Genomic DNA, 15,971 nt, shown 5'->3' on the forward strand with positions numbered 1-15,971 from the left:
CTTAACGTTACATCGGTAAGGTAAGACAAATAAAATGATATATTTGCTGATGGGAAGGATTGAGAATGAACACAAAGACTTAACATTACGTTGGTAAAATAAGACAAATAAAATGATATGTTCACTGATGGGAAGGTGAGAGGAAATGTTTTGATTTATTAAATTATTTATTAATATAATGAAAAGTTTAATTATGTTATAAATAGGTTTATAAAACCGTGGAGATCCATGTGTTTGGACGACAGTTTTTGCTCTTTTTTTCTTTTTTTTTGCAAGGCTCAATACTTACATCAGACTGTTCGTGAGTTCAGTATGAATAATTCATGCCTCCTATTTTCTCTGAAGTTTTTCAATAAATTATTCGTGTTGTCTCATCTCTTGTAAGTTTATCAACTACTGATTGATCTCCATCTTCATGGTTTTGTCTGCTTTCAAACTTATACGAACACATTTACGAAATTGTAAAGGCATGAAAATAATAAAGCACAGTATTTTGTTGTAAGTATGTACGCTGTTAAGAAATGTCAAATAATTCATAATATGTAAGACGATCTCAGACCTGTTCAACATCACAGTGATTGTAAACAGAGTTGTAATAGTTAGAGTTTTCGAAGAGTAGGCTTCACGCTTGTTCGTCGCCAATTGATGTTATTTGCTTCAGGAAATATCATATCTAAGCTTAACTGATATATGTTATACGTATAACATTTCGATCAGCAACTTCATATGGCTTGTACTGTTTCAACTTTATTTCAAGTTTCTTTGTTTTTGGTAGTGTTTGTTTTTCATTTCAGTGATACGTCAATAAACGTGTGGTACTCACACAGCACATTGTTTTGAATCTTTTAAAATGTATGTCTGTGTTTTCTTACATCTTAAAGTTTGTGTCGACAGTTGAATTCACGGATATGTGCGCGAAATTTAATTAGGTGTTTTTGTTATTCCCTGTTTTGCTTTTTGTGAACATAGTGAAAGAACGTGGTTATACGTAAAACCTGGAACCACGTTTAGACTGTTCACGAGCGATCCCAGCTTCCTGAGAAAGAACAAAAAGTTTAAAGCAAGTTTCAACATTATAAAATGTTTATATCGAATGGCATGGGTGTGTTAACACAAGCCTTAACTGGTGATTTATTGTCTTTCAATTGATTCAATAGATTTATTCTTGTTGCAAGTTATTAAAAAAAATGATCTGTTTGTTTGTTTTCTTTGGAATTTCGCGTAAAGCTATACGAGGGATATCTGTGCTAGCTGTTCCTAATTTAGCAGTGTAAGACCAAAGGAAAAGCAGCTAGTCATCACCACCCACTGAAAAGGCGAGTATGTTTAGTGCAGCGGGGATTAGAACCCGCAACCCTCGGATTACGAGTGCAGTGCCCTAACCACCAGGCCGTGCCGCGACAGGAGGCGTTAAAATGTAACGGTCACTTCTACTAGTCGTTAGTATGAGAGTAGCCCAAGAGCTGACGGTGGGTGGTGATGACTAGTTGCCTTCCCTCTAGTCTTACACTGCTAAATTAGAGACGGCCATTGCAGATAACCCTCGACTAGTTTTACGCAAAATTCAAACACATTAGTAAACAACCATAACATAACACCCCCACGTCTGAATAGGCAAACATGTTTAGTGTAATGAGGATTCGAACCTGCGAGCGTTGGATTACGAGTCAAGCGCCTTAACTACCTTGCCACGCCGGGCGTATACAGGATTCAACTAATGCTGTTATATAAAAAACACAAAAAGACCTATAATAATCACCACTTTATGCTAACTTCTTGTAATTTTTCATTCGAAGCTTATTTGTGTATGTTCCACAGTAATATAATGAACCGATACACCTTGTAATATTGTTTTTATTTCATTGAAACTTATTCAGCTGATGTACATTGTATACTTGTCCGTATTCCACTGTGACGTGTACAGTTGATACACCTTGTATATTTGTCTCTATTCCATAGCGACGTATTACAACTGATACACATTGTATACTTGTTCGTATTTTACTGTGACGTGTACAGTTCATAAAACTTGTATATTTGTGTGCTTTCCATAATAAAATACACAACTAGTGCACTTTTGTCATACATTGATTTTAATATTTACCTACACAGTAATTTCAAACAATTTCTTAGGGTTAAAATAATCCAGAATCGGGACTTTTAAAGTGAACTAAAAAAGAATAATGAACATTCGGTAAGTAATGATTTAGACTCTTACAAACACAAACGAAATAGTTATGCGATATGATTTTGGATTTACAAAACCTGGTTAATAAAGACCTTTTATTAAGGTTGTCCAAACATCCGCATGATGACGTTATGAATGCAGTCTTGTTCAGGTTTTTGTGAGAACATTAAGCTATGACGTCTTTGTTTCAGTACAGCTTCGATTAACTCTTCTCAGGCTTACTAGATCACTCAGCTGTAAACATTTTTATACAAGTCTACAATAAACTCTTCTCAGCTATAATCATGTTTATAGAAGACTTTGAAAAACTCATCTAAGCTGTGATCATTTTTATACAAGGCTCTGAGAAACTCTTCTCAGACTTATCAGATCACTCAGCTGTGATGGTTTTTATACATGGCTCCGGAAAACTCTTCTGAGCTGTAATCATTTTAATACACGGCTCTGAGAAACTGTTCTGAGCTGTAAGCATTTTAATACACGGCTCTGAGAAACTGTTCTGAGGTATAAGCATTTTAATACATGGCTCTGAGAAACTGTTCTGAGGTGTAAGCATTTTAATACATGGCTCTGAGAAACTGTTCTGAGGTTAAGCATTTTAATACATGGCTCTGAGAAACTCTTGTCAGACTTACTAAGACCACTCAGATCTAAAATTCCTGCTTGTTGAGGTGTAACAATATTTAATACACTTCTCTGACGGCTTTCACTGCTTTTTGTTTTTCTTGTTTGTTTTGTTTTCAAGTGGAAAGACCATCCGTTTTCAATATTGAACTACCTCGTCAGATATGGGGTGAGACCCTGAATCACGCATCATATGGTATTCAGCTGTTTGAAGTAAGATATTCAAAACTTTGTATCGTATTTTGTTTTGTTTTATCCGTAACTGTCCACCAATTAAATAATTATAATTTAAAGTCAATAACACTGAAAATTAAAAGTACCGAAATTGAAAATGGTACCTGACTTCATTCGCGTTTATTGTTTTATACTTTACAAAGGGGGCGATCAGGGAGCTTTTATGTTTTATATTTTGCTGCCTGGCATGGCCAAGCGCGTAAGGCGTGCGACTCGTAATCTGAGGGTCGCGTGTTCGCGCCCGCGTCGCGCTAAACATGCTCGCCCTCTCAGCCGTGGGGGTGTATAATGTGACGGTCAATCCCACTATTCGTTGGTAAAGAGTAGCCCAAGAGTTGGCGGTGGGTGGTGATGACTAGCTGCCTTCCCTCTAGTCTTACACTGCTAAATTAGGGACGGCTAGCACAGATAGCCCTCGAGTAGCTTTGTGCGAAATTCCAAAAAAACAAAAAACAAACAAATATATTTTGCTAGGCTTAGGAAACAAAGATAAAATACTGTGTGGTACAAAACTAATACAGAGTGGTTCTACCTTAGAGCTACCTTGTCTATGGTCCTGTGCAGCATTCAGACTCGTGTTATTAAATAACCATTTAAAAATGGTCTTTTTTAAAATTTCAAGTTTAAGGTTTTATTCTGCAACAAGCTCGAGTTGAACCTGTTTCAAATAGTTAGTTTTGTTATTAACTTTAGAGGTAGTTAGTTCTGTTAGTTTTGTTATTAACTTTAGAGGTAGTTAGTTCTGTTAGTTTTGTTATTAACTTTAGAGGTAGTTAGTTCTGTTAGTTTTGTTATTAACTTTAGAGGTAGTTAGTTCTGTTAGTTTTGTTATTAACTTTAGAGGTAGTTAGTTCTGTTAGTTTTGTTATTAACTTTAGAGGTAGTTAGTTCTGTTAGTTTTGTTATTAACTTTAGAGGTAGTTAGTTCTGTTAGTTTTGTTATTAACTTTAGAGGTAGTTAGTTCTGTTAGTTTTGTTATTAACTTTAGAGGTAGTTAGTTCTGTTGGTTTTGTTATTAACTTTAGAGGTAGTTAGTTCTGTTAGTTTTGTTATTAACTTTAGAGGTAGTTAGTTCTGTTAGTTTTGTTATTAACTTTAGAGGTAGTTAGTTCTGTTAGTTTTGTTATTAACTTTAGAGGTAGTTAGTTCTGTTAGTTTTGTTATTAACTTTAGAGGTAGTTAGTTCTGTTAGTTTTGTTATTAACTTTAGAGGTAGTTAGTTCTGTTAGTTTTGTTATTAACTTTAGAGGTAGTTAGTTCTGTTAGTTTTGTTATTAACTTTAGAGGTAGTTAGTTCTGTTAGTTTTGTTATTAACTTTAGAGGTAGTTAGTTCTGTTAGTTTTGTTATTAACTTTAGAGGTAGTTAGTTCTGTTAGTTTTATTATTAACTTTAGAGGCAGTTAGTTCTGTTAGTTTTGTTATTAACTTTAGAGGTAGTTAGTTCTGTTAGTTTTGTTATTAACTTTAGAGGTAGTTAGTTCTGTTAGTTTTGTTATTAACTTTAGAGGTAGTTAGTTCTGTTACTTTTGTTATTAACTTTAGAGGTAGTTAGTTCTGTTAGTTTTGTTATTAACTTTAGAGGTAGTTAGTTCTGTTAGTTTTGTTATTAACTTTAGAGGTAGTTAGTTCTGTTAGTTTTGTTATTAACTTTAGAGGTAGTTAGTTCTGTTAGTTTTGTTATTAACTTTAGAGGTAGTTAGTTCTGTTAGTTTTGTTATTAACTTTAGAGGTAGTTAGTTCTGTTAGTTTTGTTATTAACTTTAGAGGTAGTTAGTTCTGGCAAACTTATCTGATTCATTCAGAGCTAAACGCGTCTCTGTTGATTAGGAGTTTTATAATTCTTATATTCCAGGACTACAATCTTTGGCCCGGCATGGCCAAGCGTGTTAAGCGTTCGAATCCCGGTCTCACCAAACATGCTCGCCCTCCCAGCCGTGGGGGCGTTATAATGTTACGGTTAATCCCACTATTCGTTGGTAAAAGAGTAGCTCAAGAGTTGGCGATGGGTGATGATGACCAGTTGCCTTCCCTCTAGTCTTACACTGCTAAATTAGGAGAGGCTAGCGCAGATAGCCCTCGAGTAGCTTTGTGCGAAATTCAAAAAACAAACAACAACCTTTACAGTTTCATCAGGATTTCTTTCTACAAAACCACGAGACGCAAACTTGAATGAATCTACTAAATTAGCGCTATGTTCGACATTGTCACTAAAGAAATCACGTAATAATTGATATTTGTAGTTGGGAATTTCCTAGTAGATTTCGAGAAACGTTTATTTGCCATAGGGGAACACCGAACAGACGTAAATTATTTATGGGAACAATTGATTAATATTTTAACTGAAAGAAATGATAAAATCTGAAAGTTTTGTGTCTTATAAATTCCCTTAAGGATTTCTTATTTTTTAATAGTAATTTGGCAACATAACACATTTAGGGTTACACAGCGATTTCTCTCCTCTATGGTAGCCATTACTGTTATGTGCCAACATCACTACTTTCTTTGACCAATCCTGAAGCAAGCGAGGCGGTAATATCAGTGACGTAGAATATTCAAATTGATTAAAATTTACAGTATCGAACGCACTGAATATACGCATACAATTCGTGTACAATAAATAACGATTTAATAGAACAAAATGTAAATAAACAACATTCGCGTGATATATGCGATATTTATTGTTATATTACGTATTTTGTGTACACTTTAGACGGTTAAAATTATCGCCTTTATTTATCTTTCGTTTGGTTTAGCCTGACCTTAAAATGTTGAACAAAGTTTTCTTCACTGATTCAGACAAAGGTTCATCGCTTCATATCAAGAAAGATTCCAATGGGCTTTTGAAAATTGTGAGTTGAACTCGTTTAATAAATAATGTTAGCGAACATTATAATTATATATAATTAATATAATACCTGAATTGTAAGGCTATTCTTGTTAAAAATTTCTAAGGTACTTAACTAAACGATTTTTTCTTTCTTCTATAGGCCTTTAATGATATTGTAAACAACCTAGGTATTCTGCAGTGTATATCGTGTTGTATGTTTCTTGAATAAGTACTTCTAAATACATTCTACCCAGTGTAAGTATGAATGGTATATTAAATTAGCTATATTAATTAATGGGCTAGTTTTCAGTCCTCATCTACATATGTAACTCGCTTTGATTAGAAGTTAGAGATAATAAACGACTTTTCTTTCAGGAAGGCGTACTTGGTGACGGTTTGCGAGTATCTCCTAGCAACGATAATGTTTCCCTTAGCAACGAAGGAGTTGCTGTTCATAAGGTCATGACAGTTAAAGAAAATTCTGTCACAATGCCTGACACGTGTAAGTTAACGCACGAGTAAAAGTAATTGATTATTATTATAACCTCCTTCTATTTAAATAAAATAAACAGAAACATAACTCGATTCTACTGTTATGCAACGAAACAAATAAAGGACATTGAATTATGTTACTCTCGTCGAAAGTGGTATTTGCTCTAATTCAACTTGTTTAATTTTGGCTTTTTAAGTTTGATTTTTTTTTCTTAATATCTGAATTGTTGTCAGTGTGATAAAATAGATCATGGAAGACATGTGATCTGTTATTACATTTATTTCACGGCGGTTATTTTGGTAAAAACATATTTTCCAAACAATTACATTTACAAACTATAATATCTGTCAAGGGCTTTGTTATGTGACAGGAAATTCATTTCTACTTCAGGACAACTTTTAACCTCATTTATCGACAAATAAATTTTTTGTAAAGATGAATGTAATTTTGTCTTCTCTAACTCAAATATCAAATAGCGTAGTTTAAACGTTTAAATATGTAACTACCGCTTTATATTAAAACCTTAAAAGAGGACTACATTACAAATCATAAGCTCACAACAAACTGAGCACATAACTTAGTAGCTTTGCACCATGAAACACCACACCCCCGCTAGTATGTCTTCGGATTTACAACGCAAAATCAGGGGTTCGATTTCCTTCGGTGGGCTCAGCAGATAGCCCCATGTGGCTTTGTTATAAGAAAACACAAACCAACACAACAAGCTTCTAATATAATCATCATCTTTTATACAGGCTTATAGTAAAAATATTTACCAGTTATACAGACTTATAACAGAAATATTTAACAGTTACACAGGCTTATAGTACAAATATCTAACAGTTACACAGGCTTATAGTACAAATATTTAACAGTTATACAGACTTATAACAGAAATATTCAGTTACACAGGCTTATAGTACAAATATTTACCAGTTATACAGACTTATAACAGAAATATTTAACAGTTACACAGGCTTATAGTACAAATATTTACCAGTTATACAGACTTATAACAGAAATATTTAACAGTTACACAGGCTTATAGTACAAATATTTAACAGTTACACAGGCTTATAGTACAAATATTTAACAGTTATACAGACTTATAACAGAAATATTCAGTTACACAGGCTTATAGTACAAATATTTACCAGTTATACAGGCTTATAGTACAAATATTTAACAGTTACACAGGCTTATAGTACAAATATTTAACAGTTATACAGACTTATAACAGAAATATTTAACAGTTACACAGGCTTATAGTACAAATATTTAACAGTTATACAGACTTATAACAGAAATATTTAACAGTTACACAGGCTTATAGTACAAATATTTAACAGTTATACAGACTTATAACAGAAATATTTAACAGTTATACAGGCTTATAGTACAAATATTTACCAGTTATACAGACTTATAACAGAAATATTTAACAGTTACACAGGCTTATAGTACAAATATTTACCAGTTATACAGACTTATAACAGAAATATTTAACAGTTACACAGGCTTATAGTACAAATATTTACCAGTTATACAGACTTATAACAGAAATATTTAACAGTTACACAGGCTTATAGTACAAATATTTACCAGTTATACAGACTTATAACAGAAATATTTAACAGTTACACAGGCTTATAGTACAAATATTTAACAGTTATACAGACTTATAACAGAAATATTTAACAGTTACACAGGCTTATAGTACAAATATTTACCAGTTATACAGACTTATAACAGAAATATTTAACAGTTACACAGACTTATAGTACAAATATTTACCAGTTATACAGACTTATAACAGAAATATTTAACAGTTACACAGGCTTATAGTACAAATATTTAACAGTTATACAGACTTATAACAGAAATATTTAACAGTTACACAGGCTTATAGTACAAATATTTACCAGTTATACAGACTTATAACAGAAATATTTAACAGTTACACAGGCTTATAGTACAAATATTTACCAGTTATACAGACTTATAACAGAAATATTTAACAGTTACACAGGCTTATAGTACAAATATTTAACAGTTATACAGACTTATAACAGAAATATTCAGTTACACAGGCTTATAGTACAAATATTTACCAGTTATACAGACTTATAACAGAAATATTTAACAGTTACACAGGCTTATAGTACAAATATTTAACAGTTATACAGACTTATAACAGAAATATTTAACAGTTACACAGGCTTATAGTACAAATATTTAACAGTTATACAGACTTATAACAGAAATATTTAACAGTTATACAGGCTTATAGTACAAATATTTACCAGTTATACAGACTTATAACAGAAATATTTAACAGTTACACAGGCTTATAGTACAAATATTTAACAGTTATACAGACTTATAACAGAAATATTTAACAGTTACACAGGCTTATAGTACAAATATTTAACAGTTATACAGACTTATAACAGAAATATTTAACAGTTACACAGGCTTATAGTACAAATATTTAACAGTTATACAGACTTATAACAGAAATATTTAACAGTTACACAGGCTTATAGTACAAATATTTAACAGTTATACAGACTTATAACAGAAATATTTAACAGTTACACAGGCTTATAGTACAAATATTTAACAGTTATACAGACTTATAACAGAAATATTTAACAGTTACACAGGCTTATAGTACAAATATTTAACAGTTATACAGACTTATAACAGAAATATTTAACAGTTACACAGGCTTATAGTACAAATATTTAACAGTTATACAGACTTATAGTACAAATATTTAACAGTTACACAGGCTTATAGTACAAATATTTAACAGTTACACAGGCTTATAGTACAAATATTTAACAGTTATACAGACTTATAACAGAAATATTTAACAGTTACACAGGCTTATAGTACAAATATTTAACAGTTATACAGACTTATAACAGAAATATTTAACAGTTACACAGGCTTATAGTACAAATATTTAACAGTTATACAGACTTATAACAGAAATATTTAACAGTTACACAGGCTTATAGTACAAATATTTAACAGTTATACAGACTTATAACAGAAATATTTAACAGTTACACAGGCTTATAGTACAAATATTTAACAGTTACACAGGCTTATAGTAAAAATATTTACCAGTTATACAGACTTATAACAGAAATATTTAACAGTTACACAGGCTTATAGTACAAATATTTAACAGTTATACAGACTTATAACAGAAATATTTAACAGTTACACAGGCTTATAGTACAAATATTTAACAGTTATACAGACTTATAACAGAAATATTTAACAGTTACACAGGCTTATAGTACAAATATTTAACAGTTATACAGACTTATAACAGAAATATTTAACAGTTACACAGGCTTATAGTACAAATATTTAACAGTTATACAGACTTATAACAGAAATATTTAACAGTTACACAGGCTTATAGTACAAATATTTAACAGTTATACAGACTTATAGTACAAATATTTAACAGTTACACAGGCTTATAGTACAAATATTTAACAGTTACACAGGCTTATAGTACAAATATTTAACAGTTATACAGACTTATAACAGAAATATTCAGTTACACAGGCTTATAGTACAAATATTTAACAGTTATACAGGCTTATAGTACAAATATTTAACAGTTATACAGACTTATAACAGAAATATTCAGTTACACAGGCTTATAGTACAAATATTTAACAGTTATACAGGCTTATAGTACAAATGTTTAACAGTTATACAGGCTTATAGTACAAATATTTAACTGCTATACAGACTTATAACAGAAATATTTAAGTTACACAGGCTTATAGTACAAATATTTAACTGTTATACAGACCTATAACAGAAATATTTAACAGTTATACAGGCTTATAACACAAATATATAATAGTTATAAAGGTTATAACACAAATATTTAACATTTATACGGGCTTGTAATACAAATATTTAACAGTTATACAGACTTATAACAGAAATATTCAGTTACACAGGCTTATAGTACAAATATTTAACAGTTATACAGGCTTATAGTACAAATGTTTAACAGTTATACAGGCTTATAGTACAAATATTTAACTGCTATGCAGACTTATAACAGAAATATTTAAGTTACACAGGCTTATAGTACAAATATTTAACTGTTATACAGACCTATAACAGAAATATTTAACAGTTATACAGGCTTATAACACAAATATATAATAGTTATAAAGGTTATAACACAAATATTTAACATTTATACGGGCTTGTAATACAAATATTTAACAGTTATACAGACTTATAACAGAAATATTTAACAATTTTACACGCTAATAACACAAATATTTAACAGTCATACAGGCTTATATAACAAATATTTTACAGTTATACAGGCTTATAACACAAATATTTAACAATTATACAGGCTAATAGCACAAATATTTAACAGTTATACACGCTTATAAAAGAAATATTTAACAGTTACACAGGCTTATAACACAAATGTTTTACAGTTATATAGGTTATAACACAAATATTTAACATTTATACAGGCTTATAACAGAAATATTTAACAGTTATGCAGGCTTATAATTCAAATGTTGAAGTTATACGGGCTTATAACACAAATATTTAACTGTTATAAAAGCTTACAATAAAAATCTTTCGCAATTATACAGGCTTTTAATACAATTATTTAAATGTTATATGGACTTGTATATTTTTAAAACTGTACAGATTTGTGATATGAATATTTTCTCACAGTAACGGGCTCTGATAAAAATATTTGAACATGATACGAGATTATAATCAATATTTTCGACTCATACGTGTAGACAAAAGTCTGAATTCACGTCACAAATGTCTTCCCATTTTAATCATATGCCGCGAAATAGGTCTGATAAAGGATGTGTTTATCTTTTAACATCAGTTCGATAACTTGTGACATTCACAGACCCGAATATAGGCCTACGCCGAAACGTAGCGTACAAGCAATTATTATTTTTTTTCTAAAATCATTTGTCGACTGTAGAAAATGAGTGAAAATATTCTTTAATAAGTAGGCCTAAACCTATACAAGGAAATAAAAGATGGTTTAATACACCCTTATATCCACACTATTTAGCTTCATAATTTTAACTTAATCCGTGAAAAAAATATGTCATTTAAATGTATAACTTAACTAGTAAAATCCGGTCTTTCCTAATATTTGAGAAATATCCTCTTGAGATGTATTAACATTCTTGAATAACGTGATTATATCACGTGCGTATAAAACTCGTTTGGAAACAATTAACATACAAATTAGGACAACTTTTTCGACGGTGTTTTTTTCTTCACTCAGTAAAATGAATTTAATTTTTTCAACAGTTGTACCTGGTATTTCTTTGCGTCGCATACAACCACAACGGCCTGATAATTCTGAATCTGTGAAAGTGGAAGTTCTCGCCGTTATGGATTCGGTGCACAGAAAGTTTTTTGCCTCAGAACAAGATATAATCAAATATTTCGGTGTATTTTACAATGCCGTGAGTAATTCCATCTAATAGATAATTTTCACAGAATATTTAGACAACTAGTTACACTCAAGAAATACCTTCGTGATTTTTATTTATATTTTTAAATGTGTATTACTTGGTTCTGAAAAGGCAGAAACAGATGTTTTATGAAATATTATTTAAAACATGCTTTAGTTAAGACATAAACAAAGATTTAACCAAATAGAGTAATTAATGTAAAATGTAAGTATATTTATAGTTACGATTCCTACCAATAGGGTTAACTTTTATAATATTTGTGTGTAGTAAAGCTAAACATATAGCGTATAATGAATTCTACTTAGTGTTACATTTATTTTCCCATTACAAATTTATCCCTATTATAATTGAAATTCTTTCGCAAAATAAATACAGCTAAACACAAAATGAAAACTCTAAGCAGCAGTTCATTCAAGCTATTATAATCTAACTTAATTTCTATATTAATATGTTGTTTCTTAGTACATTTTTAATAGCGGATGAGTATTGTGAGCCCTATGTTACTTTTAACATTATTGTGTATTGGTAGTAGGCAGAGTACAGATATCCCATTGTATAGCTCCATGACTAATTCCAAACAAACAAAGAAACCAATTTTTTTTCTGGTATTTCTTGTTAGTTTTCACATATTTATTTCATTCATATTACTTAGAGCACCAATCATAACTTCAAATACAAAGAGGATGGCCAGTTGAATAAGGTGTTCGACTCGTCTTCTGAGAGTCATGGGTTCAAATCCCCGTCACACCAAACATGCCTGCCCTATCAGCCAAGGGGAGTTATAATGCCTAATATTCGTTAGTCAAGAGTAGCCCAAAAGTTGAAGACGGGTGATGATAACTATCTGCTCTCCTCTAGTCTTTCACTGCTGAATTAGAGACGACTAGCGCAGATAGCCCTTATATTGCTTTGTGCAAAATTCAGACCAAATGAAACGTTTTTTTCAGCCTCGTGTCCTGGTGCATTGTGTCACCAAGGCCAGAAGGTTGCACGTTCATGTGACTCTTTGAATCGCACCGTGTATTTCAATGTTTGATAAACAGGAAAAATTGAGGCATTTTGGCAAGTGATGAATAATAAATCGTACAATAAAGTCTCTACTCCAAGGAATTCGTCCCAAATTTGTTATGCACGTGGAATTGTTCCAACAAATGTTTTTAAGAAAATGCAGATGAAAAGAAAAAATTCAACAAGGAAATCATAATATAAATAGTAAAAACTCACCAATCAAATAAGCAAAGCGATTACTGATCGTCTAAATCTATTTACGACAGAACAATAGGACCATAAAACCAGTCCACGTTTTTCTCATGAAAATAATTCTCATCTACTCATAAATAAACTTACAATAATAAAGTGTTAAACTTCGCGCCTTTCTTCGTAAGTTGAATATTTATTTTTTATTGTTATTTGAGAATTTAAATTTGCGATTTTACCCTATTTCAATTGCTATGAGATATTTTTTATTATTATTTCACACATATAGTCTGTTTTCCTTTCAGTTATCTTGATAATTTATTAACGAAAGATATCATGTTACAAACGAAGAGGGCCCGGCATGGCCAAGCGCGTTATGGCGTGCGACTCGTAATCTGAGGGTCGCGGGTTCGCATCACCGTCGCGCCAAACATGCTTGCCCTTTCAGCCGTGGGGGCGTTATAATGTGACGGTCATGCACATTTCGTGTAACATGTCAAACATCAATCCTCTCGGTGTTGTAAATATTGAAAACTGTGACTCGTATTTTTGTATTACGTAGAACCCTCGGTAAACGTTTCTTAAAATTATTAGTTGACTTTGCATATAAACAAACATTTTATTTTTCTTGTCTTTTAATTTCAAATATTCACTCGGCTCGGCATGGCCAGGTGGGTAGGGTGCTCGACTCCTAATCTGAGGGTCGCGGGTTCGAATCCCCATCACCCGAAACAGGTTCGCCCTTTCAACCCTGGGGGCGTTATAAGTGATAATAAATCCTGCTATTCGTTAATAAAAAGTAATCCAAGAGTTGGCGGCGGCTGGTCAGGACTAATTGCCTTCCATCTGGTCTTACCCTGCTAAATTACAAACGGCTAACGCAGATAGCCCTCGTGTCACTTTAAGCGAAGTTCTAAAAACAAACAATCAAATATTTTCGGGAGGCTAAAATAATGGCAAAACTTTTAAAGCATTACTTTCATATGATGCTGTTCCGGTCACGTGAGAATCTTTAAACCTGTTTTTCAATTTCAAACTCATAAATGTTTAAACATTTTAAGGTAATATACTTTGAGCATCCATCATACCCAATTTCATAGACAAATACTCGTTTTGGTTTAGAAAAGCAACCGCTTCAATGTAATATAAAATAAATTCGTATTTCTTATTTTTAGGTAAATCTCCGTTACTTGTCTCTGAAGAATCCTTCGATAAAAATTGTACTTGCTGGAATATCTTATACTTCGGTAAGAATGTCTAATATATCTGGTCTCTGTTAAATTTGGTGTCAATCATTAATAATCAACAACTGCATATGATTTTTGTTTTCAGCTCATGTTTTTTATTGATAAATTACACAAATAGTGAAAAGTGTGTCAAATTTCTTACAAAATGTGACCTATAATTTTATGTTTTAGATTTTTTTAACCATAAAGTTTAGAAGGATAATTCTATTCTATTCTAATCTATATAAGTCATACTTGTTAAATTGAATAAAGAAGAGAATTATTAATTTAAACAACATAGCAACAATGGAATGACTTAAATTTTATCGGTTGAGATTAGGCTTGGTCAATTACCAAAGTTTTCTTCGCTCCTGTTCGTTTCTAGGCCTACTTAGGGTTTTAAAGTGTCAAAGTTTTAACAAAGTTGCAAATTTATTCTCTGAATCAAACCAGATCCATAATTCTGTTTGTGACAGTTTATTCAATGATCGTTTTAGTTCACTAAAACATCAATACTTCTGTAAATAGACTGATAAGTTTTATCCGTTAAAACATCATTCAAGCTTTTTAATATTTTGAAATATCAGAGCGGTAGATGTACATTAAATCGCTACAACGACAAGAACGTTTATTCAGTTTCTCTGTAAAACTGCATCGTAAATCTATCAGTTTCTCAATAAAACATTGTTTTTTTTTGTACATTAACAGATTACAGAAATGAATTCTCAAATACACAAAACATCTGATTAAATCTCTTTTATTTACTGTATTCGTTAGTAAAGAATGAGACTTTTAGGCCTATGCAAGTTTCTTTTGAAGATAATTATAATTACGCCTAAAATAGAAATATACTTATCATAATTGATATTATCTACACGATGAATGACTTCACTTTTGAATTTCATTGTACTCTATGCTTTGAAATGAAAGACTTTTATCTTTTGAGAAGTGTGAGTGTTTAATATAATCGTTTGAGTCGTATAAAGTATGTATATGTCTGAAATTCGAGTAACAAAAACGAAATATTACACTCTTGTGATTGGACCGTTCCAGTGTCCGCAATACCATTTCAGTGGCGTAAAATAATGTGTAAAGCCTTTTAACAGAGAATTTATCACGGGTACTGTCGTCTTGCGCAAAGTAAATACTCTGATGGCTTCATATGAAATATTAAAACATAAACTTATCAATAACAAAACCAAACATTTATTCTATAAAATTATCCGACGTAGGACTACAAAATACTCTTAGATAGACCTATAAATTATTCTGAAATGATCCTACAAAATAGTTTGAGATAAACTTATACATTGAGATAACCCTATTAAATGCTGGAGACCGGAGCTGTATCCAGGACAGTGAATATTTTGGAATTCAAACCAGTGGCAATAAAGTATATGCAACTGCGATAGTATAATTAATTAGGTTTTTCCTGAACCAAGTGTCAGTTCATTAATCACAAAAACAACCGTGATATAATGGTTTTATTTTCTAATCCAAGATTACTATAAACTACATATCTTTTGTTCGGGCATCTTAATTAAATATAACGCGTGATAAGCGCTTTCATTTCGTAACAAGTTTCTCTGGAAAATTTAGGATAATTGTTCCGCTAAATATAATGTTGGAAAATATAGAACAATTGTCATACGTCGCCT

The 15,971-nt window shown here is 31.4% G+C and overlaps 1 protein-coding gene across 1 annotated transcript in view; it reads left to right on the forward strand.

The window, feature by feature from the left end:
* The window catches only part of LOC143227004 (venom metalloproteinase BumaMPs1-like), a 44,044-nt gene that overhangs the window by 7,520 nt on the left and 20,553 nt on the right, over window positions 1–15,971 (forward strand). The window contains exons 3-6 of the mRNA XM_076458551.1: window positions 5,802–5,897; window positions 6,251–6,377; window positions 11,724–11,881; window positions 14,263–14,334. Coding sequence (XP_076314666.1) covers window positions 5,802–5,897; window positions 6,251–6,377; window positions 11,724–11,881; window positions 14,263–14,334 — 453 coding nt within the window. The remainder of the gene's footprint in view (window positions 1–5,801; window positions 5,898–6,250; window positions 6,378–11,723; window positions 11,882–14,262; window positions 14,335–15,971) is intronic.

The sequence above is a fragment of the Tachypleus tridentatus genome, chromosome 9 (genome assembly GCF_004210375.1).
Source record: "Tachypleus tridentatus isolate NWPU-2018 chromosome 9, ASM421037v1, whole genome shotgun sequence".
NCBI lineage: Eukaryota > Metazoa > Arthropoda > Merostomata > Xiphosura > Limulidae > Tachypleus > Tachypleus tridentatus.